Consider the following 23735-nt stretch of genomic DNA (forward strand, 5'->3'; position numbering starts at 1 on the left):
AAGACAAGGGAATCCCATGGCTACCAACAGAGGATAGAAAGTGAAATTCATCGCTATGCTGCATAACAGAAAAATTAGCTGTCATTAATGGTAGATGAAAGGTTAGGATTTTATAGGCATTTCATTTCAAGTAACTAAATATGAACTTACCTTCTTAGCAACACAGAAAGTAGGTGTTCAATGAGTATTTTTCTTTGCTGTTTCAAAGCCTAGGCAGAGAAAACAATTGTTTGATTTGGAGAAAAGGTTTGATTTGGAGACAGGACTAAAGGTTTTTTTCTTTCCCGTCCTTGCTCCTTTTTCCAAATTTTCTTTTATTGAGCTATTTGCTATTTGAAAAATCTAAAAACTAAAAAATAATTCTATTAATGGACAAAAGAAATAAATAATAAAGCTTCTTGAAAATCAGAATATTGACAGAAAAGAAATCTCTTATCACTTCTTGTCTCTGATAGTAAAAGAAAACAGAAGGCAAACAATCAGAAAAGAGGAGTAGACAAGTCTTTTGGGAAAAGCACACAAAAAACCTTACTCTGGAAATAGAATGAATTGATTATTAAAGTAAAGAAACTTTTGCCTTCAAAATGAAAATTGTAGCAAAGAGAGGTAAGGTTGAAGAGGAGATCTGAGAAGCTTTTCAATATTAGAAAGGGTTTCTTTAGAGCAATCTACTGAGGCCAACCAGCATGGGGAAATTTAGGTCTTCTATTTGGGGGGAACGAGCTTCTCTATATAATCTTTTGCTTAAAATGCTTTTAAATTCCTTCAGCAGGGATGATCACAGCAAGACAAAAAGCCACAACAAAGGGGCACCCAGGACAAGGAAAACCTTCCCTCGCTGGTAGGAACTCACAGCCAACTTCCTTTGAAGAAACTAGAATCTTTTTCTTCCATTATTACAAATAAATAAAGATAATAGACCTAGTTTTATGTTTTATTCTCATTTGAGTCAACAGCATTTTTGAATGACAAAATATTTCTATATATATTTCTATATATATTTTCTATATATGACAGATGAATTGAACAAGTTATCTGTGGCTCTAAATATCTCTCCATTGTACCCCCATTGTTTCACTAGCAATAAAATGTTACCGAAACAACAATAATAAATAGAAACCCTGCCTATTTTCCCATACTAGTTAATGTGAGAAGAAAACACCTGCCCATTGCAGTTCCACAAAAATGGTTTTAATATAGGGTCACAGAAAATTCAAAGGTTTTTATAGCCCACTATAAAACAGCCCTTTGTCTTTTCCCACTAATTCCCTCGTGTCACATTTAACAAAACAAGGAAACTACAGATAATAGAGGTGTTTGCAGATTAGCCTTCGAAGCCATAAATAACATAGGGTTTTGTTCACCTACAAATATTAAGGCAGCTTATCAATGTTTAAGCACCTTCCTCTTTGTAATGGTCGCTAACATTTTAACCCAGGCAAATTGAGAATTTTTTCTTTCCTGTCTTCTTACATTGACAGAGTACACATTCATAAGATTCTATAATCAGATTTCACGGTATAAAGAGTGAGACATCACCTAAACACTCGCCTGCGACCTGAAAGGCCCTGTTTTAGAAGATGTGTCTGCTTTATGCTTTCTTTGTTTTGCTCTCTCTTAGCTATGGTTTCGATCCTAACTGTCCTGGAAGATGCAGCTGTGATTCAGAGCAGTCAGTGCAATGCTACAGGCTAACGGAGGTGCCGTCAGGTATTCCTTCCACCACCAAGAAGCTCTACGTCAGTCATAGCAAAATTCAGCACCTTCAGGTAATTACTCATTCTACACTCAAGTTACTGCAATTTTATTTTGTGAGATAGGGTGAGGGGCAAGTGTGGGTTTGTTAAACTTTATTTAAATAATCAAAACGTAAAGTGATGGTTATGAAGTCGGGTAGTTGCACTAGCTACCTGTTGGCTCTGTATACTGAGATGAGTATATGCCTCAGGATATTTCTTTTTAGGAAAGTAGCCCCCCAAAATCGGAGTCTATAATTAATTTTTTTATTTTTGAAAATTCTAATTATGTTGTTGCAGAGTAAAAGTAAAGAAATGACTCTTTCTCAACGAAAAGAGTTTGAGATCATATGGCCCCTTTGTCTCCCCATATTAAAAAGAAGTCCTTTTAGGGGAAAAGTAGTTTTGTATGTGCCATAGAAGGCAGATGATACTTAGAACATTATGACTATCAAGGTGAATGCAGCATAGGAGAATTATTCATACAAACTCTACAAACCAGCCAGGCATCAGTGTCTTTGTGGAAACCTATACAGAAGATATACGTGTTTTTGTTTTGCCACATTACTGCAATTCTCATTCTACGTGCTTTTAATTATGATGTCTATTTTCATGCTTACCTATTCAGAGGGCACTGAAAAGAGTGCTATAGATTTGTCTGACTTGTATAACACAAAGAAACTTTCTAAAAATTTTTACTTATTTATTTTTGGCTGCGTTGGGTCTTCATTGCCGCACGCAGGCTTTCTCTAGTTGGAGCGAGCGGGGGTCGCTCTTCGTTGCGGTGCGCGGGCTTCTCATTGCGGTGGCTTCTTTTGTTGCCGAGCACAGGCTCTAGGCACGCGGGATTCAGTAGTTGTGGCGCACGGGCTTAGTTGCTCCATGGCATGTGGGATCCTCCGGGACGAGGGTTCAAACCCGTATCCCCTGAATTGGCAGGCAGATGCTTAACCACTGCTCCACCAGGGAAGCCCGAAACTTTTGTTTTTGACCTTTGGTATTTTGAAAGGCATCAAGAGACTAGAGTTCTCATTCTAGTTTTCTACCTAACTAGAGATAGAACTGCCTTAGACAATCAGTTTAAAAAATCTGCAGACCTAATTTGTTACCTTTATGATGTGAGAAGGCTGGATTAGATTGGGGATCCCAGGAACTTTCTAGATGGAAAATTCTGTGACTCTGAGTTTGCCTGTACTGGTCACTGCTTCTCCCTCATTGACCCAAATCTTAAGATAAGGAAATGCCTGTCTGTGATCCAGGTGCAGAGAGTCAGCAGGTGAATGTACTTTTCCTTCAAACAGAGACACTCCCCCCTCCCTTTTTATTTGGTTAAGAAATTTTAATGTAGGTGCACATAAACACAGGGAGTTTAAAGTATGTGGCACGGTATTTATTTCGAGGCTCAATAAGCACAATTGCCTCGTCATCATCTGTTTACTTTCCTCTTCTAATCCAGTAGTGCCTAATGCCAGAGAGCAGGTCTGACCCTGTCAGGTCTCAGCATTCAAGCAAGACACCTGGTTAAAGGGCAAGATGCTTAAATATTTGTCCTGAGGACTTGAGATACCAAGATCTGGAGTGTCAACTAAACCTGGTAATGATCCCACACTGCTGCTTTGCAGCCAATAAGATGAAATTATGCCTCTCGTCAAATTCACTTATTGGATGAGTTCATTTGTCATTGGTTTAAGTTCACTTAACAGCAATACTGCCACTTCCCTGACTTTAACCCAGTTAATTATCTCTAGGAAGCATAGTTCCCAGCAGAAAGGTTGGTGAAAGAGGATTGTTTTGTGAAGGAAGTAGAAAGCTCTGAGCAATAATCTTTCTCTTTTCTCTTTTAAAAATCTTTAGGCTTTAAATTACCATAGTTTACTTGCATTTGGTGAATGCAATGTATATTCTGTTTATTTGGTTTGAACTACAGAATTGGGTGCCTATATTTAAAGTAAAAAGTCTTAAAATGGATCTTCAGATTAATAGCAATAGAAATTATATATATACATACACATATATGTGCATATATATACACATACATATCACATATATGCATATATGCACAACATATATATATATATATACACACACATATATGTGTATATACACCACAATTTTAAATATTTCAGTTACTTGTTCATATAATTCAACTGTCTTTGGGTCTGTGAATGCTGTGTTTGAGACTGGGGATAAAAGATGAAAAATTCAGTTCTAGGAGTTCCCTGGTGGCCTAGTGGTTAGGATTCTGGGCTTTCACTGCCATGGCCCAGGTTCAGTCCCTGGTCAGGGAATTAAGATCCTGCAAGCCATGCAGCACTGCTGGAAAATAAAGTAAAAATTCACAGTTTTTGCCCTCAAGAGGGACTTTATATATCCATTTATCTGTAAAAATCCCTACTTCTTTGAGGTGCGTGCCATTAGACTGTAACACTCTGTTCCTCTGTGTGTCTTATACTGTGCCCCTGGTCCCTTCCATACTGGCTCCTACTATTCCTCTCCATCCTAAGTCCTGCATCTTTTGGTGTGCCTTCAGTGTCCAATATCCTAGTCCCATTCCTTGAACTCATAAAAAAGTATCTATCTACATTTCCACTTCACCACAGCCGTCTACTCTCTTGCTTATATCATAATCCTCTTATATCTGAAACTTCTGCACTCAAAAATCTTGAATTCCCATACCCGCTCTCTGGTCATCATGTCCTTTCCCTTCAGCTGCCATACTCTGCACTTATCTTTCCACTTCATGGAGACTTCTAATCCTAGATCTACCCACTTTCTCTCAGATAATCAGTTCATTTCTTATCTTCTTTCCCTACCCCTTCCCTCTTTGCATCCCACAATTAATTATCTCAACACCTATTCAGCAAAGCCTCAGTCTTATGTTAGGGTGATCATTTTCCTTTGTTTCTCCTATATCTGGACAGCTGTTGCTGCTGGAGAGGATTACACCTGGTGTCATATCTAAGATAGCTTTTACCAAACCCAAGGTCATGAAAATGTATGCCTATATTTTCTTCTAACAGTTTTATAGTTTTAGCTCTAACGTTTAGAGGACAAATAGAAATGTCTTTATGGTGGCACTCAATTAAAATAATTGCACTTTACATCTTTTGTGGAGAAAAGAAGCTACTTCAAATTCCTCTTGGGTAAGAAATATATAGTTTATCAACAAGTGGGGGGGGGGAAATATAGATTCTTTTTATATTCTCTCCATACTTTCCAGAATTTTTAAATTGTTTACAGAGAACAAGTGTTGCTTTGATCATCAGAAAAAATTCCAACATAGTTTACAAACTCCTTGCTGGCTTGGTTCACACATGTCTGAGGCAGTCACTGTGAGGGTGTGTGAGTTTCCTGTGTGCATTGGACCTATAAGGTGACTAAGAAAGGCAGATAACCTTCTAATGCTTGAAGTAGGGCCTGCCCAGCATTAAAACCTGAAACAGACTTTTCATGGGGAAACCAGCAGAAGTTGCCCCTCTACTCTATTTCATTTTACTTGGTTTGCTTTTTTTATCTTTTTAAACTTTTCTTATTATATAGTAACTTTTATCTACATAAGTATTAGGCTCACTAAACTGTACAACTGTGATGGCAGGAATTTTACTTAGCTAAGCTTCCTAAGCCTAATTGTTAACACCAAGCCATACTTGCCTTGCTTTTTAAGCAATGTTGAAAAACTGCCAGCAGCCCCAAGTTTAGCTGCAGGGCAAAAGCACCTCTTTCTACATCTCTTGAGCACAACCCTGCTTAGGCCATGGAAATGGAAAAACAGGTCTGGCAGAATTTTTTTCCCTTTGTCAGCTCTGCAAACTCAACTGATAAGTTGAAAATCATTGAGTGTCTTCCTCACTGTTTGTGGCACCAGAACTCTATACTCTTCAGCTAAATGCATGTTATAAACACTAAGGTTAAAAATATATGTGTTGGGCTTCCCTGGTTGCGCAGTGGTTGAGAGTCCACCTGCCGATGCAGGGGACACGGGTTCGTGCCCCGGTTCGGGAGGATCCCACATGCCGCTGAGCAGCTGGGCCCGTGAGCCATGGCCGCTGAGCCTGGGTGTCTGGAGCCTGTACTCCGCAATGGGAGAGGCCACAACAGTGAGAGGCCCGCAAAAAAAAAAAAAAAAAAAAAAAAAAAAAAATATATATATATATATATATATATATATATATATATATATGTGTGTGTGTGTGTGTTGGGGTAAGGTAAACCTGGGATGGAAGCTCAACTTTTCCACTTACTAGCAAGACATACTTGGACATTTTGTTTTGCCTTCTTGAGTTTACCTCATTGAAAAGGGAATAATCATGCTTACACATAGATCTTTGTAAAGATAAGCATAGTAAATAATTAGAAAATGGTGGCCATTTTAACGAATAATAAGCAAAAGTAATCTGCATTGATCTGATAAAGAGCAAAGGTTCTCTATGCTTAATAATAGGAAACAACTATTCACTGGATTCAGTTAAGAAAATGACCTATATTTACTATTAGCTAGTCTATATACTTTACAAATAGAAATGAAGACAAATTGAAGCTCTGACAGCTCTCTTTGTCTAGTCCCCATAGAAATTGCCCATCCAGATCCATGTCATCCCCGAGACTTGCTACATAGCAATCTTTTAGGGTCTGTGATCACTCAGATAGAAGTAGAAGCATTTGCAACACCAAGGTCTTTTTTGGGTGAGATCAACAGTCCCAAAGGTGAAAAGCTATGTGTAGAGTCAATTATGATTTTACATGAAAGAAAGCCTAGAAAAAGGTACTTCAGAATGAAGAATAGATTAAACAACACTGAATCTTGGACAGGTCATTTAATTTGTTTTTTGGCCTCATTCCTTGGAAGATTTGGACTAGATAATCTCTAAAATTTCTGCTTTTCGAAAACTCTATGATCTGTGTCCAGATCTTGAGTCTTTTTTGAAAAACATTAATTACAGACCACAGGCAATGGAAAATGTATTAGAAAATGATGAGTTGAGGAAGAAAGGGCTTTGGAGTCCAATGGACTTTGTTGAAATTCTCAACTCTTTCAAGTTTGATGATACCAAACTTTCAGGGTTATTAGGAGAACTAATGATAACACATAAAAAAGTACTTGGAACTTGTAGATGCTCAACAAATGCAAAAAAAAAAAAAAAGCTATTGATCTTGGGATTAAGGCTAATTAATACATCTGATTAATCATTAAGAAAATATCAAATGGTAGTAGCAATATATAAGCCAAGGCAGCTATCAAAACTTGTAATTTAAAGCATCTGTTTATGGAGTTTTTAACATGAGATTCTTCAACTAGAATGTCATATTAGGAGATACTTTAAAATATACCATAATTCACATCACATGTCTTCCCAGAATATAAATACCTGTAACAAATATGTGATGCAAAATTAACCCACTTTTAAGGTATTAATCATGTATTGATGTTACAAAAGAGCTCAACTTCACAATTAAATCAAACATTTAGAAACTGTAAATAGTAAGACATAAAAGTGTGCACTGAAAATTCCAGCTTAATTGAATTCTAAAGCAGGTTGAAAGTTTTGTGAAGATTTATCAAGCTCAGGAAAATCTGGAACAATTCCTCTTTTTGCCTAAACATGATTTTACTCTGAGAACCAAATACCAAATTACATCATCCTAGAAAAGAGGTGGATGTCCACCTAGGAGGAGTTTGGAGGATATGTGGAGAGATAGGGGTGCTTGAACTTGCAAACCATGGAGAAAGTACAGCAGATTTGGTAATTTGTAAAATCTAGGAGAGGAATAGCATTAGGTCTGGGATATATGCATGAATGGACTCCTTGCTCTACAGAGATGGAGACACATGTATCCTGTTTGTTTCTTCATGAACCTTTTTCATCAGTGAAGCATAAATTAGTCAGTAGGAACAATAAGGCTAGTTTTCCAAACTATTATACAGTTAAAAATGTTTTTCTGATAGGCCCATTCTACTGATAGCAGTATCTAGGACATTAAATTTTTTTTACTTTTAATGCTTAAATTGTTAAAAAGGTAATTTATAATTTTTAAAAATCTAAACATTGCAAAATGTAGATAGATAATGAAAATTCCTTGTAATTTTATCCCCTAGAGTTAGAAACTCTAGTTAATAGTTTGGTGAAAGATTTCCAGATTGTTTCTTTTTTGGCTATTACAAGATGATGCAACCAAGAACATCCTATTGCATAAATCATTGTGCAATTTGTAAGTACTGCTACCTAGAAGTAAATTTGCTGGGTCAAAGAATACATAGCAAAAGTTGGCCAACTTTATGTCTACCAATAGTGTGTGAAAGTGCTTAAAATATTTTAGACATCTTATACTGTTAACAAGTGAATAAAAATGGTCAGAACCTGAGTTTCTATCCTTTTCCAAGAGATATTTAAATAGATCCTGAAGGGAAATCTGAAGTATCATTAGTATTAATGATAATGTATAGGGCTTTTTTTTCTTACAATAATCCTAATTTACTGCTTTTCTCCCCCATTCCCCATGCCTGCTTTTTTTTTGTAGCTGTCTAACTTCACCCAAATGTCAGCTCTAGAAGATTTTATTCTGCTGGCCAGTGGAACAGAGTCAGTAGAAAATGACACTTTCAAGACTTTGAGTACTTTGAAGACCTTGGAACTCTGGAAAAATAAGTTAAGACGGGTCCCCGGTGCTCTCCCAGCCAGTCTTGAAGTGTTAAAACTAAATGATAATTCAATATATGTCCTTCACGGATCTGATTTTGAAGGACTGAAGAAATTAAAAATCCTTGAACTGAAAAACAATCTGATCTCTTCTCTCTCTCTGAGCATGCTCTCCTCTCTTGTCAGTTTGCAAAGCTTGGTGTTGGACAGCAACAATATCGAGTCTGTGAATGGACCACTGGCACTTCCCCATCTGAAACATCTGAGCATGGAGAATAATAAGCTACATCTCATACCAGCTAGCTTCTTCACTTCTCTTCAGTCTTTGCAGTTTCTCAGTTTCAGTAGTAACTTTCTGACTAAAATTCCTATTAACCTGCCCAAATCTTTGCTCTCATTAAAAATGGAGAGAAACCGGCTCAAAGTGGTAAGGTTTCGAGATATGAAACATTTGGAGAATCTTTCCCATCTTTACCTGTCAGAAAACTCCCTCTCTTCCATCGATGGGGCACAGCTCCTTGCCAATTTAACTACGCTTGAGCTGTCCCAAAACCAGCTTCAAACGTTGCCCCTCAGACTACCAGCAAGGCTGCAAAAGCTTGATATCAGCAACAATCTGATTCAGAAAGTTACAGCACAAGACTTCCAGGACCTCCGAGATTTGAAACATTTGTTTCTGGACAACAACATTGTCAGCTTGTTTGAAGCTGGAGCTCTGCAAAGGTGTTCCCAGCTCTCCAACCTGGCCCTGGAGCAGAACCTGCTCTTGTCTATACCTCTTCGGTAAGTGAGCGTTATCTTTTACAGTAACTACTAAAAAAGTTTTCCAAAAACTGGGACAACTAAGTACATTATACAAGCAAGAAAAGTCATCCAAGCAAACATAAAGTATCTGATCAAGGCTATCCAAGGGTTCAGGGGTGGAAGATTTAAACAGGGATTTGGAATCTCCAGCCCTCAAGCTGACCCCTGTACTAACTTATCTCGTCTGTAGGACAAGACACCAACAGGGTACATCTGTATTTGAAAATATGCAATGCCACTTTGGGGACATATGGTAACAAACATCATAGGGGATGTTACTTGTAAAACTGTGTTCTGGTTTCTAAGTATATGGCCTGGATCTAGCAACAGGCTGACTAGGCATGTGCTTAACCACTAGCAAAGCAAGGACACCAGGAAAAAATGAGGTGGGGCGTGGCGGGGGGAATGTAGTAAGACATTTATATTTTAAAAGAGCATTGAAGTAGTATTTATGGGAAAAAAAATCAAAAGTCTGTAATCTAACATTGTATTTATTTTGAATTATGTATTGGGAGCCTCATGTTCTTCTCAGTGCTGTGATTTTTAAAGGGCTTAAGGGATGCTGCTTATTTCTCTGGGTGTCTGTGAATGTGTGAGACAATTTGTGTCCATCTTACTTTCTGTTTTTGGTTGTTTCTTCTGTTCTCTTTCTCTCTAACACAAACACACACACCCTCATACTCTGACACTTAATTTCTCTTCCAAATATCCCTCCTTCTATACCCAACCCACTGTACCTGTTCCCCCTAACCAGTCATAATCTATAACTAATGTACATGCTTACATTAATTGATCCTGTTTATTTAAACTTTATCACATGTTCCACATTTTAAAGTAGAATTAAAAAACAGTAGAATAGGGCTTCGCTGGTGGCGCAGTGGTTGAGAGTCTCCCTGCCGATGCAGGGGATGCGGGTTCATGCCCCGGTCCGGGAAGATCCCACATGCCACAGAGCAGCTGGGCCTGTAAGCCATGGCCACTGAGCCTGCATGTCCGGAACCTGTGCTCCGCAACGGGAGAGGCCACAACAGTGAGAGGCCCGCGTACCGCAAAAAAACAGAACAAAACAAGAAAAACAGTAGAATGAGTACTATTATTCTCCTAAAAAAGATATTATGTTGTTTATTAAATGTGTCTATCAGTGGATTCTTTTTCCTTTCAGCACTATAGAAAAAAGGCTTCCTGCCCTATTATTATTATCAAATTTCTCATAATTAATGTACCAGCTTCTGGCTTCTGTAGAATCCTGCGGCACTTGATTTACCTATTATCAGTGTTCATTATGATCATTTTTCTTATCAATGAGAAAGGAAAAAATTATCTGATATGGACAGATGTTCATTTTTTTTGCACTGTACCCAATGAAAAACATCGAAAGGTGATTTTTCGAACTGAAATCAGTATTTTAAATTATATATTGAGGATGATTTGAAAGTAATCAATTTCTCTTAATGCCTAAGCATGTGCATACAGTTAATTTAATTCAACAAGTATGTTTTGAGCATTCACCATATGCCAGGTACTTTACCAGGCTCTTGGGAGACATCAGTGTAATAAAAGAGATAAAACTTCTTGTTCTGTACAGCTTAAATTCTAGCAGGGAAAGAGTGACAACATAATATGTAAGTAAAGTATATAATATTTAGATAGTGTTAGGTGTTATAATTAACAACAAAAAGGGGCAGGATTCCCAGGTTCAGGACTACAGTGAACGAGGGTGGCTGGTTGCAATTTTCAATGAGGTAAGCATGGTAACCCTCCTGGAAAGGTAAGCTCTGAGCAAAGATTGGAAGGAGGTGAGGGATTTAGTTGTGAAGCTGTCTGGAGGAAAAAGTGTTCTAGACAGAACAGCCCTGAAGGCAAGAACATGCGGGCAGTATTTCAGGACTCTAATTCTTGTTGTTATTTAAATAATTTCTCTACTATGTTCAAGCCTTATTTTCTATTACTGCATGCTCCTCCTCCAAACAAAAAATTGTGTATAAAATAAACACTCATCAAACAGGTTAGGGAGTGACTGTATCACATAAGGATTCTCAGCAGGCTATGACAGCCATGGGCAAAACTATGAACTCGGTGGGCTTTTCTATTCTGGTGACCTTTAGAAAGCATGTGGTGAAGTAATCCTGCTAAGTTTAATGAGTGAAAAATAGCTTAATTATTTACTCCTGCCAGGGTATTTGTGTTTTAATAAGTGACTACAGAAAGCACAGTTTCTACCCAACAGAGTGTATAATGGAATTGCAAGCCTGAGCTAACCCTAATTTTCAAGTCTGACTTTACGATGGAATTATCTGGAGAACTTTTAAAAAGGCTACTCATGCCTAGACCTCATTTCAAACCAATTAAATCAGACACCCTAGGGTTGTGGCCCAGACGTCGGTATTTTTTAAAAGCTCCCCAGATGAATTTAATGTGTATCCAGGTTTGAGAACTACTGGGAAAGGACAATGCGGTGAGAAACAAGATACCAGGGGACTTTTCCTATAAGGCTTAAATGAAACAACACAACTGTCTGCTTTGTCAAAGAACCTGGCCTGGGCTTCCCTGGTGGCGCAGTGGTTGAGAGTCCGCCTGCCCATGCAGGCGACACGGGTTCGTGCCCCGATCCGGGAGAGTTCCACATGCCGCGGAGCAACTAAGCCCGTGAGCCATGGCCGCTGAGCCTGCGCGTCTGGAGGCTGTGCTCCGCAACCGGAGAGGATACAATAGTGAGAGGCCCGTGTATTGGAAAAAAAAAAAAAAAAAAAAAAGAACCTGCCCTGTTATGAGAGCAATGTTCCTGTAGAGTGATTTTTAAATTCCCCATCACAACCACCGCTTCCAAAATCCCCATTCCCCAACTTTTCTTTAAATTGGAAAGTGGGAAGGACCCCAAAATATTTTCCCGTGGTTTTCCTCCCATAAAGAATTAAAACACTATTCCTTATATTTGAATTTTGAGACTTTTATTTGTGAGCTTTAAACGTTACACTCTTTCTTTTTATCTGAATGCTTCTTATTCGTACACAAAACTACACTTTAAAATTCAGTGTTCTATAAATAAACTGTAAACACAGGCAACCTATCTGTGCTAGTTGCTAACCTAACCTAACCTGTTAGTCGTTCGTTGTGTATCCAATCACGACTGTTCCCACAAATCCCTTCCTCTGTCTACCATCCTGCAATCTACATTTCATCAGGAAAATAATGGTATATGGTTTTAGGTACACATGAATTAAAATATCTACCCCATTTGCCTAAATATGCTGAGATAGAAGCAATACCTAACATTTATTAAGTGCTTACTAAGCTCAGCAGTGAATGAATATACATGTTATTCCCTGTTACTCCTTACAACAATCCTGTGAAGGTAGGTACATTGTTTTACCTATTATTTTACAGATTAGAAATTAAGGTTAAGAGGTATCAAGACACTTGCTGGAAGTCACATGGTCAATAAATTTTGGAGTCAGGGTTAAACACGGTAGTCTAACCCCAGGGCCTGGGAATTTTAGGCACTGCACCCTCACCAGCCTCTGAAGTTTACTCTGGTATCAACAATACACTCCACTACTTAGAATTTAGTCTACCCAGGACCTGGGTCTTGCTTCTTGCTGGTTCTCATTTCACCAAGCTGCAGCTCGGGGAACAAAGATAAGTTACATCACCCCTTCTTTAGTCACAATTTGGATAATTCAAATCCAGAATAGCTTTCTACAACCTGATGAAGCCAGTCAGCATTTTCTCTTACTCAAGTGCCACCTACAGACAAAAATGGGGGTGTGCCCCTTTTTTACTCTAAAAAGCGACACTGCCGAAAGAACAAATAGCATTTCTAGACATATGTTTGTCTTAAAATCAGGGCTACCTTCTTGTATAAATCAGACTTATAAAGATAAATTATATCAAAGCAATAAATGACTACCCAAAGGTCACAGAAGGAGGAAATTAGTGATTTCTCTTACAGTGCCATTTTGGTTATCCATAGAAACGTGAAAGGAAAAAAAAGGTACTCCTAACACCAGGTACAGTTTTTGGCTGCCCAGCCCAGAACTGAATAACTGTATTTGTTTAAAAGAAAGCTTGGCTTGCTCATTTTTGTTACTAACATTTTTATGTAACTTCTGTGTACTGAGCACTTTCATCTATATAGTGGAAAATCAGAAGCTTTAAAGAGCTAAATAACTTACCTAAAATCACATGCTGTTGAATAGAATAGCCAAAGTTAGAACTCGAGTCTTAATAAGTAGACTTGACTCTTTGGTTTACTCTGCCGTATCTTTCCTCAGCCGTGCTCCCTGTACTCTCAATAGTTACAGAGTCGGGGCTTCCCTGGTGGCGCAGTGGTTGAGAATCCGCCTGCCGATGCAGGAGACACGGGTTCGTGCCCCGGTCCGGGAAGATCCCACATGCCGTGGAGCAACTAAGCCCGTGAGCCATGGCCGCTAGGCCTGCGCGTCCGGAGCCTGTGCTCCGCAACGGGAGAGGCCACAACAGTGAGAGGCCCGCATACCGCAAAAAAAAAAAAAAAAAAAAAAATAGTTACAGAGTCTCGCTTACTGCCTCACCACCTATTAACAGGCCATTTTTCCTTGAAAAAAAAAAAAAGCTCTGCACAAGAGATTTTCTGTATAACTTTTAGAGATGTACCTTGTATAAGCTGGTGTGTGCACAAATTACATTCTTAGGGATTAACTTCAAATTCAACTTAAACTGTGGATACCAATTTGAAAATTGTTAGTGGTATTCACAGTAAACCGACTGAGAGAAATGTCTTTTCAGAAGCTTTTAGCAAACCGTTAAAATGTGTGAAGTGATTTTCTCTGGTAAATTAATCTGCTTTGTTAGGTAAATTTAATTCCAATGAAAAAGAACACACTTTAAACAAATAAGACTTTAAAATACTCAAAAGCACAAGTACTTATGTATGTATATGTATTATATGGTTTAGGACAGGAATACAAATATAAAATACATGAATGTAAATATATAAAAATATAAAATGTAAGTATCAAAGAAAAAAACAAGGGCAAAATTTAGGCTAAGTGACGATAACCTAAAAGATTAACATTTCAGAATGAAATTCATATCAGAATAATACTATAACAAACAAAAGGTAATATTGTCATAAAATATGTTTAAATTCATTTGCTTTTTTTTCTTTGACATAGCAATCATATGACGGGGACCACCACAAAAAAATTCACTAAATACTAAAAAGAATGAAATGTACATCTAATATGTTCACACTGTATGAAGATAGCATTCAGATGGTATTTCAAGGGGCTTCTTTTCCTATAAAGCTTTCTCACTTCTTGTACTTCACAAAGAGAATAGCACCTAATATAAAGTTGTTGACTAGCAGAAAGATTTTCAGTTCACAATTGTGATTATTATTTATTTTTTATCAACAGGCGTTAGCATGACATTTTTCAAATTGGTATCCACAGTTAAAATTTTTTTTCCTGATTGTAAAGAAATACCTGTTCAAGTTGAAAACTTAGTGTGCTGAAAAATAAAAAAGTCACCCATAACTGTTCAACCAGAACCTATGCCTAGCTATCATTTGTTTTTATGTATTTGAGATCAGTCAATTTTGTTTTCTATTTTTTCCATTTAACATTATAGTGTGGTTTTTCTCTCCATTTTCCCTCTTCTATTTTTTCCAAGTATCATTATGGACCCAGGGATCTTAATTCATTCAGTGTGTTATGATCATTTATAGTTGCTAGTCTCTTTTGATGCTCAAATTTCCCCAAATTTGGCTAGTGGGAGACCCTCCAAGCTGGTTCCAATGTTAATGAGACATGATTCCATTACCTCTCTTTTTAAAAAATTGTGGTAAAATACACATAAAATTTATGTGTACAATTATTAATTTTTACATGTACAATTCAATATTGTTAAGTATCTTCACATTGTTGTGCAACCAGTCTCCAGAACTTTTTCATCTTGCAAAACCAAAACTCTGCACCCATTAAACAACTGCTCATTTCTGTCCTTCCCTCACCCCCTGACAACCACCATTCTACTTCCTGTTTCTATGAATCTGATCACTCTAGATATCTTATGTAAGTGGAATCATACAGTAGTTATCTTTTTGTGATAGGCTTTTTTCACTTAGCATAATATCCTTATTCATGTTGTAGCATGCATCAGAATTTCCTTCCTTTCAAGGCTGAATAATATTCCATTGTATGTACTTGTATTTTGTATTTTGCTTATTCATTCATCCATCAGTGGACTTGGATTTGCTTCCACATTTTAACTACTGTGAATTCAATATGGGAGTATAACATGGGTGTATAAATATCTCTTTGAGACCTTGCTTTCAATTCTTTTCAGTATATACACAGAAGTGCAACTGCTGGATCATATGCAAGTATAGTTTTAATTTTGGGGGGAACCATCCATACTGTGTTCCATATTGACTGTACCATTTTACACTCCCATCAACAGGGCACAAAGTTTCCAATTTCTCCACATTCTTGTTAACACTTGTTATTTTCTGGATTTTTGATAGCAACCATCATGATAGGTGTTCCACTAATCTTTGAACACTTCATTGCATTCCAGTTCAGACATTCCAGCTTACCTTGCCCCAGACATGTTATTAGCCATTTTTCCAAGAAGTCTTGCTTCTTTTTTTTTTTAAAATTTTATCGAAGTATAGTTGATTTACAATGTTGTGTTAATTTCTGCTGTCCTACAAAGTGATTCAGTTATACATATATATATTCCTTTCCATATTTTTTCCATTATAGTTTATCACAGGATATTGATTATAGTTCCCTGTGCTAAACAGTAGGACCTTGTTGTTTATTGAATCCTTGCTTCTTTTAAGTAGAGACTGGAATTCTGAAACTAAGATCTGTGTGTTCCGTGAGCTTATGCTATTGGGATCACATTGCTACTAGTGTGTAATATTGCTTTTAGGTCCTTTCAGTATACAGAGGTAGAAGATATATATTTTTTAAAATCATAAATTCACATTGGTATTTCCAATTTATATTAACATTAGAGAGAGTTTTTTCTTCTCTTATTTTATATTTGTATCTTTTTCTCTTACAATGAAAATCTTGGTTCTTAAGAAGATTAATATATTTACTTATTTTCTTTATCTTACAGTATTCATTAAAAAGTTTCGGGGCTTGCCTGGTGGTGCAGTGGTTGAGAGTCCACCTGCTGATGCAGGGGACGTGGGTTCATGCCCCGGTCCAGGAGGATCCCACATGCCGCGGAGCAGCTGGGCCCGTGAGCTGTGGCCGCTGAGACTGCGTGTCCGGAGCCTGTGCTCCACAATGGGAGAGGCCACAACAGTGAGAGGCCCCCGTACCACAAAAAAACCAAAAACCAAAACAAAACAAAACAAAAAATTTCGAAATTGTATTACTAAGAGTAATATTAACAATAAATATACTGCGAGAAATTTTTTGCAGATCCTTTTGTCTTTAGAGTCTAAGGCTTAGCTATCTCTACTAATGCTATTCAGAGTACTTTTTCTTTATTTTATATGGTTACATTACCAACGTAAACATTTGATTAGTTAATTAGATTTGTTTGTTTTGGCTTGTGTTCAATTTTAGGGCTTGGTTTTGTTTTTATTCGTTTCACGTAAAACATTAACATGATTCAAAAGTTAAAACCATGTGGAACCAAACACTCCCTATAAGTAACTATTTTAATTCACTCTGGTTTATCTTTTTTTTTTTTTTTCAAAAACAAGCAAAATGTGTACATGTATTCTTATTTCTCTCTTACACAAAAACTAAGATACTACATACAGTATTCCACTTCTCGTTTTTTTTCCCCTTAACAGTACTTTCTAGAAATCATTTTATGGGTAATTCATAGAGACCAGCCTCTTTCTTTTTCAAGGCTGCATAGTAGTTCTTTATTGTTGTACTGGGTTGTTTACAGTCCTTTGCTATTATAAATAATACCATAAAAAATACACATGTGCTGTTTTATGTTTATGGATATAAAATATGGATATGTGTGTGGATATAAAATATCACATCTTCAGAGATTTTACCTAGAAATGATATTGCTGGGTTGAAGGGTAAGTGCACGTTATTTTGTTAGGCTTTGCTAAATTCTCCACAGGAGCTGTGCCATTTTCAGCTCCCACCAAGCTATGTATGAGATTGTCTGTTTCTTCATGGCTTTGCCCACAGAATGTATTGCTAAGGATTAAGATTTTTTACCAATCTGATAGGTGAGAAATGGAATCTCTGTGTGGTTTTATTCTTCATTTCTCTATTCTGAGTATGGCTGAAGACTTCAAGGCTTTGCTTTCATGTGGATTTCCATTCATACTTTTTGCCCACTTTCAGACTTATTTTAAAACCTTTTCTTCTCAACTTGTAAGAGTCCTTTACATATTAGGGAGATTGGCTCTTTGTCTGGAATATAAAGTGCAGATATTTAAACCCCCAGTTTATCATTTGTCTTTTGACTTTGCATATGTCTTTCACCATACACAATTTCTTTTTCTATGATTTTTATCTTTTTTTTTTTTTTTTTTAGCGGTACGCGGGCCTCTCACTATCGTGGCCTCTCCCATTGCGGAGCACAGGCTCCAGACGCGCAGGCTCAGCTGCCATGGCTCACGGGCCCAGCCGCTCCGCGGCATGACGGATCTTCCCAGACCGAGGCACGAACCCGTGTCCCCTGCATCGGCAGGCGGACTCTCAACCACCATGCCACCAGGGAAGCCCTCCTATAAATTATTGATTCATGGCATCTGCCAACTAAAAAGTTGGAAACTTACTATTTTCCTTATCAATTTGTTACATGATCCAATTTGAAAAAAAAATTAAAGAGTTTTATGGCTAGGAACCAGAAAAATCAGAGGGCTAGAAAATAAGACCTATGAGAAAGTGTTAAAGACCTATAGATAAGACTGAGGTTTGCACTTTTAATTAACTTTACAAAACAAAGCTTGTTTTCTAGCTTCAGAGGGAACAGAATGGTACAGAAAAGGTGGGTGTTGCTCAATCTGAGTTGCCTAGGCAGTTATGGAATGATGGTCACAGCCTCCTCTCACATCCTGTTTCCATGCTTTTGCAGGCTCCCGGCAACCTTAGCAAGGCTGGACCTAAAAGGCAATGCCATCCAGGATATTGCTGAGAGGGAGCTCAAGGATCTGAAGCAGCTTCAGGTTCTAAACCTTAGGAACAACAAGATCTCTGCCTTAGACCTCAAAGCCTTGGAGGTGTTGCCTCGCCTCAGGCACTTGTATCTGGATGGAAATCCGTGGAATTGCACCTGCAGTCTCCTGAGAGCCAGGGAGGTCCTGAAGGCCAAGGGCACAGATGTGAGGGGAGGACAATGTGCAGCACCAGCTGAACGACAAGGGGAGAGCTGGATGTCTTCCAAGAAGATAATGAGGCAATGTGAGCATCACTTGCATCTGACCGAGAAAAGCAAAGAGACCAAAAAGAAACCAAAGCCTGAAGAGCACTCCAGCATCAGAATCAATGTGGATGATGATTATTATGATTATGAGATAGATTAAGGATGAGCTTAGTTTACAGTTTAGAAAAAGGTTTTGTTTCTTTCTTTTTTTAAAATAGACTTCATTTTTAGAGCAGTTTTAGGTTCATAGAAGAATTGAGAGGAAGGTACACAGATTTCCTATATACCTCCTACCCCTACACAGATATAGCCTCCCCCATTACAACATGTCCCACCAGAATGGAACATTTGTTACAGTTGATGGATCTCTATTGACAGGCCATAATCACCTAAAGTCCATAGTTTACATTAGGGTTCACTCTTGGTGTTGTACATACTCTGGGCTTGGAGAAATATATAATGACATGTATTTACCACTATAATATCACACAGAGTAGTTTCACTGCCCTAAAAATCCTCTGTGCTCCAGAAAAAAAGTTTTTTAATGTTCAATATCTTAAGCAGAAATATATAATACATTTAGATATACAAGATTCTTTTTATAAGTTTTTCTCTTTCTTTTTAAGAATGAAGTGAGGGTTAAGACAAGTTGAGGTGGGGGCAGGAAAGTAGAAACGAATGGTCAGAAGATGTAAGATTCCTTCCATTAAAAGTAATTTGTTTGTATTTTATACTGAAACCTAGACAAATAGTAATGCCCAATAAAATCTCTATCTAACTAACTTCCTGCAAATAGAGTAGTTCATTTTATCAGATAAAAAGTGATGATTTTGTGTATGAAGCTGGTACCTATAGGCCTGCACTACAGGCTTTTGTTTATAAGTAATAAAAACTGACTCCAACTTAAGCAAGAAAGAATTTATTGGAAAGGTTGGGAAGAGCTCACAGAATCAAAGGAAAATCTGGAGAATCTGGAAAGGATGGGGATCAGATCTGCTCCTGGGCCCCAGGCAGAAGAAGTAATGAAGAGTCCCTAAGCTTCTTCAGGGTTCTCTCTGCAGAATGAAGTGTTCCCGCTATTAGCGGTGTTAGCTTCCCTCTTCTCTAGAGTCACATCCCCAGAGGGAGAGGCTAATTGTTCCAGCTTGAGTCACATGTTTGCCTTTGGCTAAGGGACAGTAGCCAAGGCTACTCTTTGACAGTCTCACCAAGACCAAAGGGAAACCAGAAGGGGAAATGTAAACTGACACTGTAATTACCACAGATGTCCCTACAATAGCCTTCCTGAAAAGAGCTGTGCTTTAGTTACATTCAGTTTTCTCAGAGGACCACAATCCCTGCAGTGCCTTTCTTTTGATTAACTGCAGGCTTTTGAGAGCTGCCTGATTGGGGATAGAGGTGTGACTGTAGAATAATTTTTTTTTCCTCTCTATCAATCTACGTGTGAAAATGATCTACTTGCAAATAAATCTAAAACCCCATCCAAATCAGTTGCTGTTCTAATTAGTAAGATTTATCAGCTGTAGTATTTTACAAGGCTTTTCATCAAAATACCCCCAATGGCAGGGAAAGAAACAGTAGAGATTTGAGTGGATGAGCAAAGATGCCCATCAGAAGCTAGAACATTCTCCAGAGTGCCATGCTTTAGCTTAAACTTTTGTGCAAATTTTACATTACTTGCTTTATGTCCATATTTTCTTCTTCCCAAATCTTTATAACATTGATATTCCTTGGAGAAAAGCCTGTTAATATTGTGGTTTCTAGTACTTCCTGGCACATTGGCAGGTATCCCAAGTATATATGCACAGATGCTCAGAAATAAGGGAACTCATATGATTTTCCTTTGCTATCGTGTGGGGCTTTAATTCTTCTAATGTGTTAGACCACAGTTCTAACAAAGATTAATGATGCTTGATGTGTAATCATTTACACCCACTGACATTGCCTGGATATTGATAATCAGAATTCTCAAGCTGTGAGTGCTTTGAGACAGAATCTAGTCTTTTACAGGCGAGGGAGCTCAGACTTACAGGGGTGAAGTGACTGTCAGGTCCACACATATAGGAAGTGGCAGAACCAGAACTGATTGCACCTGGGTCAATCAATTTTAAGTTTTGGTCCAGTACTCTTTCTACTACAGCATTCAAAGCTATGAAAGATTCCCTTAGCACATTCTACTCACAAACAATGTCTAGAATGGTAATAGGTTCAATAAAGTATTTGTATTTATCTGCTTGGGCAGCCATAACAAAATGCCACAGGCTGGGTGACTTAAACAACAGAAAATTAGCTCTGGAGGCTAGAAGCCCAAGATCAAGATGCTGTAAGGGCTGGATTTTGGTGAGGCCTCTCTTCCTGATTTGCAGAGAACTGCCTTCTCACCATGTCCACACATGGCCTCTCCTCTGTGTGCACACAGATGGAAAGAGGAGATATCTCTGGTGTCTCTTCTTCTTATGACACCAGTCCTGTTAAATTAGGGCCACACCTTTTTGACCTCACTTAACATTCATTACCTCCCTAGTGGTCTTATCTCCAAATACAATCACATTGGAGGTTAAGGCTTAACATATGAAGGAATCTTGGTGGGCACAATTCAGTCCATAACAGTTTCTTTCCTTCCTTCCTTCCTTCCTTCCTTCTTTCCTTCCTTCCTTTCTTTCTCTCTCTCTCCCCTCCCTCCCTCTCTTTCTTTCTCTTTCTTTCCTTTCTTTCTTTCTCTTTCTTCCTTCCTTTCTCTCTTCCTTCCTCCCTTCCTTCATTCCTTGCCTCCCTCCATCTTTCTTTCTTTCCCTTTCTTTCTTTCTTTCTTTCTTATCTACCTATTTATCTCAATTTCTGGCTCTTGATTTATTTTTTTTGATGAATTTACAAAAAAAAAAAAGAGAAAAAGATAAAAGGTGGAAAGGACAAAGAAAGGGATAAGGAAATTTTAAGGCCCAATTATTATATTTTGACACTTATGAAGAGAGTTTTAAAAATCAGATAATTAGCTATTAATCATGGAAAACAGCTAGAGACCAGGGTTGAGATACAGGACAAGTGAAATTTGGAAGAGAGAATAAAGTATGGAATATGAAATACTGATTCACAATCCTGGAAGGTGGGTGTAGGTTGAGTGTCAATGGAGTTGGAGAAGGGCCAGTCACCTGGGCACAAGAGTACACTTAATCCCTGAGAAAAGGGTAACTTGGTAGGTAAAGAAAAGGGTAGATAAACTGTCAGACACCAGTTTTCCTTCTGTTAACTTCCAGTGCCTCTGTTTCTTCATCTGTAAAATGGGTGTTACATACTACCTCCCAGAGTTAATTCTTTTGAATTAAACCTATATGGAAGAAAGTCATTTTCCTAACTACCCAATAATTTGCAAACCTGCCCCTCTCTCCAAATGGAGACCTTGCTCTATACCCCAGATGCCAACCATATGGTGGCATCTGTAAATGGCACCCGCTAGGGTTATGCAGTGGCCAGCGTGCGTCCATACTGAAGCCCTTCTCTTCCCTCACTGGGTCCTCCTAACAATTCAAATCATGCCTGTTTAGTCCTGTCAAGCGTCAGAACCGAGCCACTCACTGCCTGGTCACACACTTCCTACTGGCTGCTCCCTTGGTAATACAAATCCTGGTTGAAGACTGTAAATTGCACCTGGTAAGGGCTTGATTGTTCTCAGATAAAAGACCAGTCTCCCGCTCAGCCCTTGGGGAAGGTGACGAGAACTTAATCACAGTTTGGAACCCCAGAAGGAATACCTGAACTGAGTAAATCTGAAAAGAAGGCACTGGTGCTCCTTTCTGGCACACGCTCACATGGTCACATGCGAATATACTGCTTCCCCCCCCCCCAGTTTTGATGACTTATTTATTTACTTAAAGATTGTTCTATAGCCATGTTCTTTTTTTTTTTTTTTTCCCTGAATAAACTGCTTTTATCAGAGCTGACATTTTCATTGAGGAGCATTTTTAGTTTCTACTCAGAATTGCTTAGAATTTATAAACTTTAAAGAGTTTTTCCTTACAGACTTTATAAATTTCTTTTATGCCATACATGCAACAGCAGGAAAGTGTAAACTTGTCTTCTTTTGATATGTAGGCTTTCTGCTAATACCTTGGCAACGGGGTTCACAAGCCTTCTCAAAAATCTCTGCTTGTGGGCTTCCCTGGTGGCGCAGTGGTTGGGAATCCGCCTGCTGATGCAGGGAGCACGGGTTTGTGCCCCAGTCCGGGAAGATCCCACATGCCGTGGAGCGGCTGGGCCGGAGCCTGTGCTCCGCAACGGGAGAGGCCACAGCAGTGAGAGGCCCGCATATCACACACACACACAAAAAATCTCTGCTTGGTTGCACCTGTGAATGCCTCCCTCACTTCAGAGGGAGGGGGTTCATGGATGTCCTGGCTTTATTTTTTTTTGTGGTACTCGGGCCTCTCACTGTTGTGGGCTCTCCCGTTGCGGGGCACAGGCTCCGGACGCGCAGGCCCAGTGGCCATGGCTCACGGGCCCAGCCGCTCCGCGGTACGCGGGATCTTCCCGGACCGGGGCACGAACCCGTGTCCCCTGCATCGGCAGGCGGATTCTCAACCACTGCGCCACCAGGGAAGCCCTGTCCTGGTCTTAGATGGGAACTATATCTTCAAGGCTGATTCTGGGAAAATCCTCCTTCCTCTGAAGGAGTCCTTTTTTTTTTTTCCTCTATAGTTTTTTTTTTTTTTTTTTTTTTTTTTTACTAGATTCCATCATCAAAAAATGCTCTGGTATTGAGGCTATAGCCCCAAATTCTCCTTTTTCTAAAACAGGCATTTATACGTGTGTGTGTGTGTGTGTGTGTGTGTGTGTGTGTGTGTGTAAGGGGTGAAGGTTGGTGGGGTGGGGTCTGTTGACATTTAACTGTTTCATGCCTTTTATATATAGGTTATATAGAATTCGCCAGCCCTGAGAAACTGAATAATAATAATGATTTTTGTTAAGTTCTAGTTTACCAGGGGTCATGGTTCAGTTATGTCATTCATCACTTGGTTAATTAGATATTTTGCTCTTAGCTAAATTTGCTTAAACAAATATGTACCCAAATGAAATAATTACTATCTTTAGAAGTCAGCCAGAAACTTGATGTTTTCGCATCATATAATTGTGCAGTGAATGCTAAAAATTGGATTTTTGCCAGATTATCAGTCTGAAACCTCAGGGAATGGTAAAAGTGTCCAAAAGCACAGTTTTATGAGAA

At 38.5% G+C, this 23735-nt stretch overlaps 1 protein-coding gene across 1 annotated transcript; it reads left to right on the forward strand.

Moving 5' to 3' along the window:
* Positions 1 to 1580: 1580 nt before the first annotated feature.
* Positions 1581 to 19296, forward strand: LOC131740230 (nephrocan-like). The gene is made up of 3 exons (XM_059035866.2): positions 1581 to 1769; positions 8253 to 9154; positions 18230 to 19296. The coding sequence occupies exons 1-3, from the start codon at positions 1581 to 1583 to the stop codon at positions 18675 to 18677; spliced, it is 1539 nt and encodes a 512-aa protein (XP_058891849.1). The 3' UTR covers positions 18678 to 19296.
* The last annotated feature ends 4439 nt before the right edge of the window (positions 19297 to 23735 follow it).

This window comes from Kogia breviceps, chromosome 13, assembly GCF_026419965.1.
Source record: "Kogia breviceps isolate mKogBre1 chromosome 13, mKogBre1 haplotype 1, whole genome shotgun sequence".
NCBI classification, from domain to species: domain Eukaryota; kingdom Metazoa; phylum Chordata; class Mammalia; order Artiodactyla; family Physeteridae; genus Kogia; species Kogia breviceps.

Bases quoted from the DNA above. Each gene is read 5' to 3' on its own strand.
- LOC131740230 (XM_059035866.2), top strand. From the start codon at position 1,581: ATGTGTCTGCTTTATGCTTTCTTTGTTTTGCTCTCTCTTAGCTATGGT. The intron at 1,770-8,252 runs GTAATTACTCAT...TTTTTTTTGTAG, and splicing joins GCAAAATTCAGCACCTTCAG to CTGTCTAACTTCACCCAAAT. The intron at 9,155-18,229 runs GTAAGTGAGCGT...ATGCTTTTGCAG, and splicing joins CTCTTGTCTATACCTCTTCG to GCTCCCGGCAACCTTAGCAA.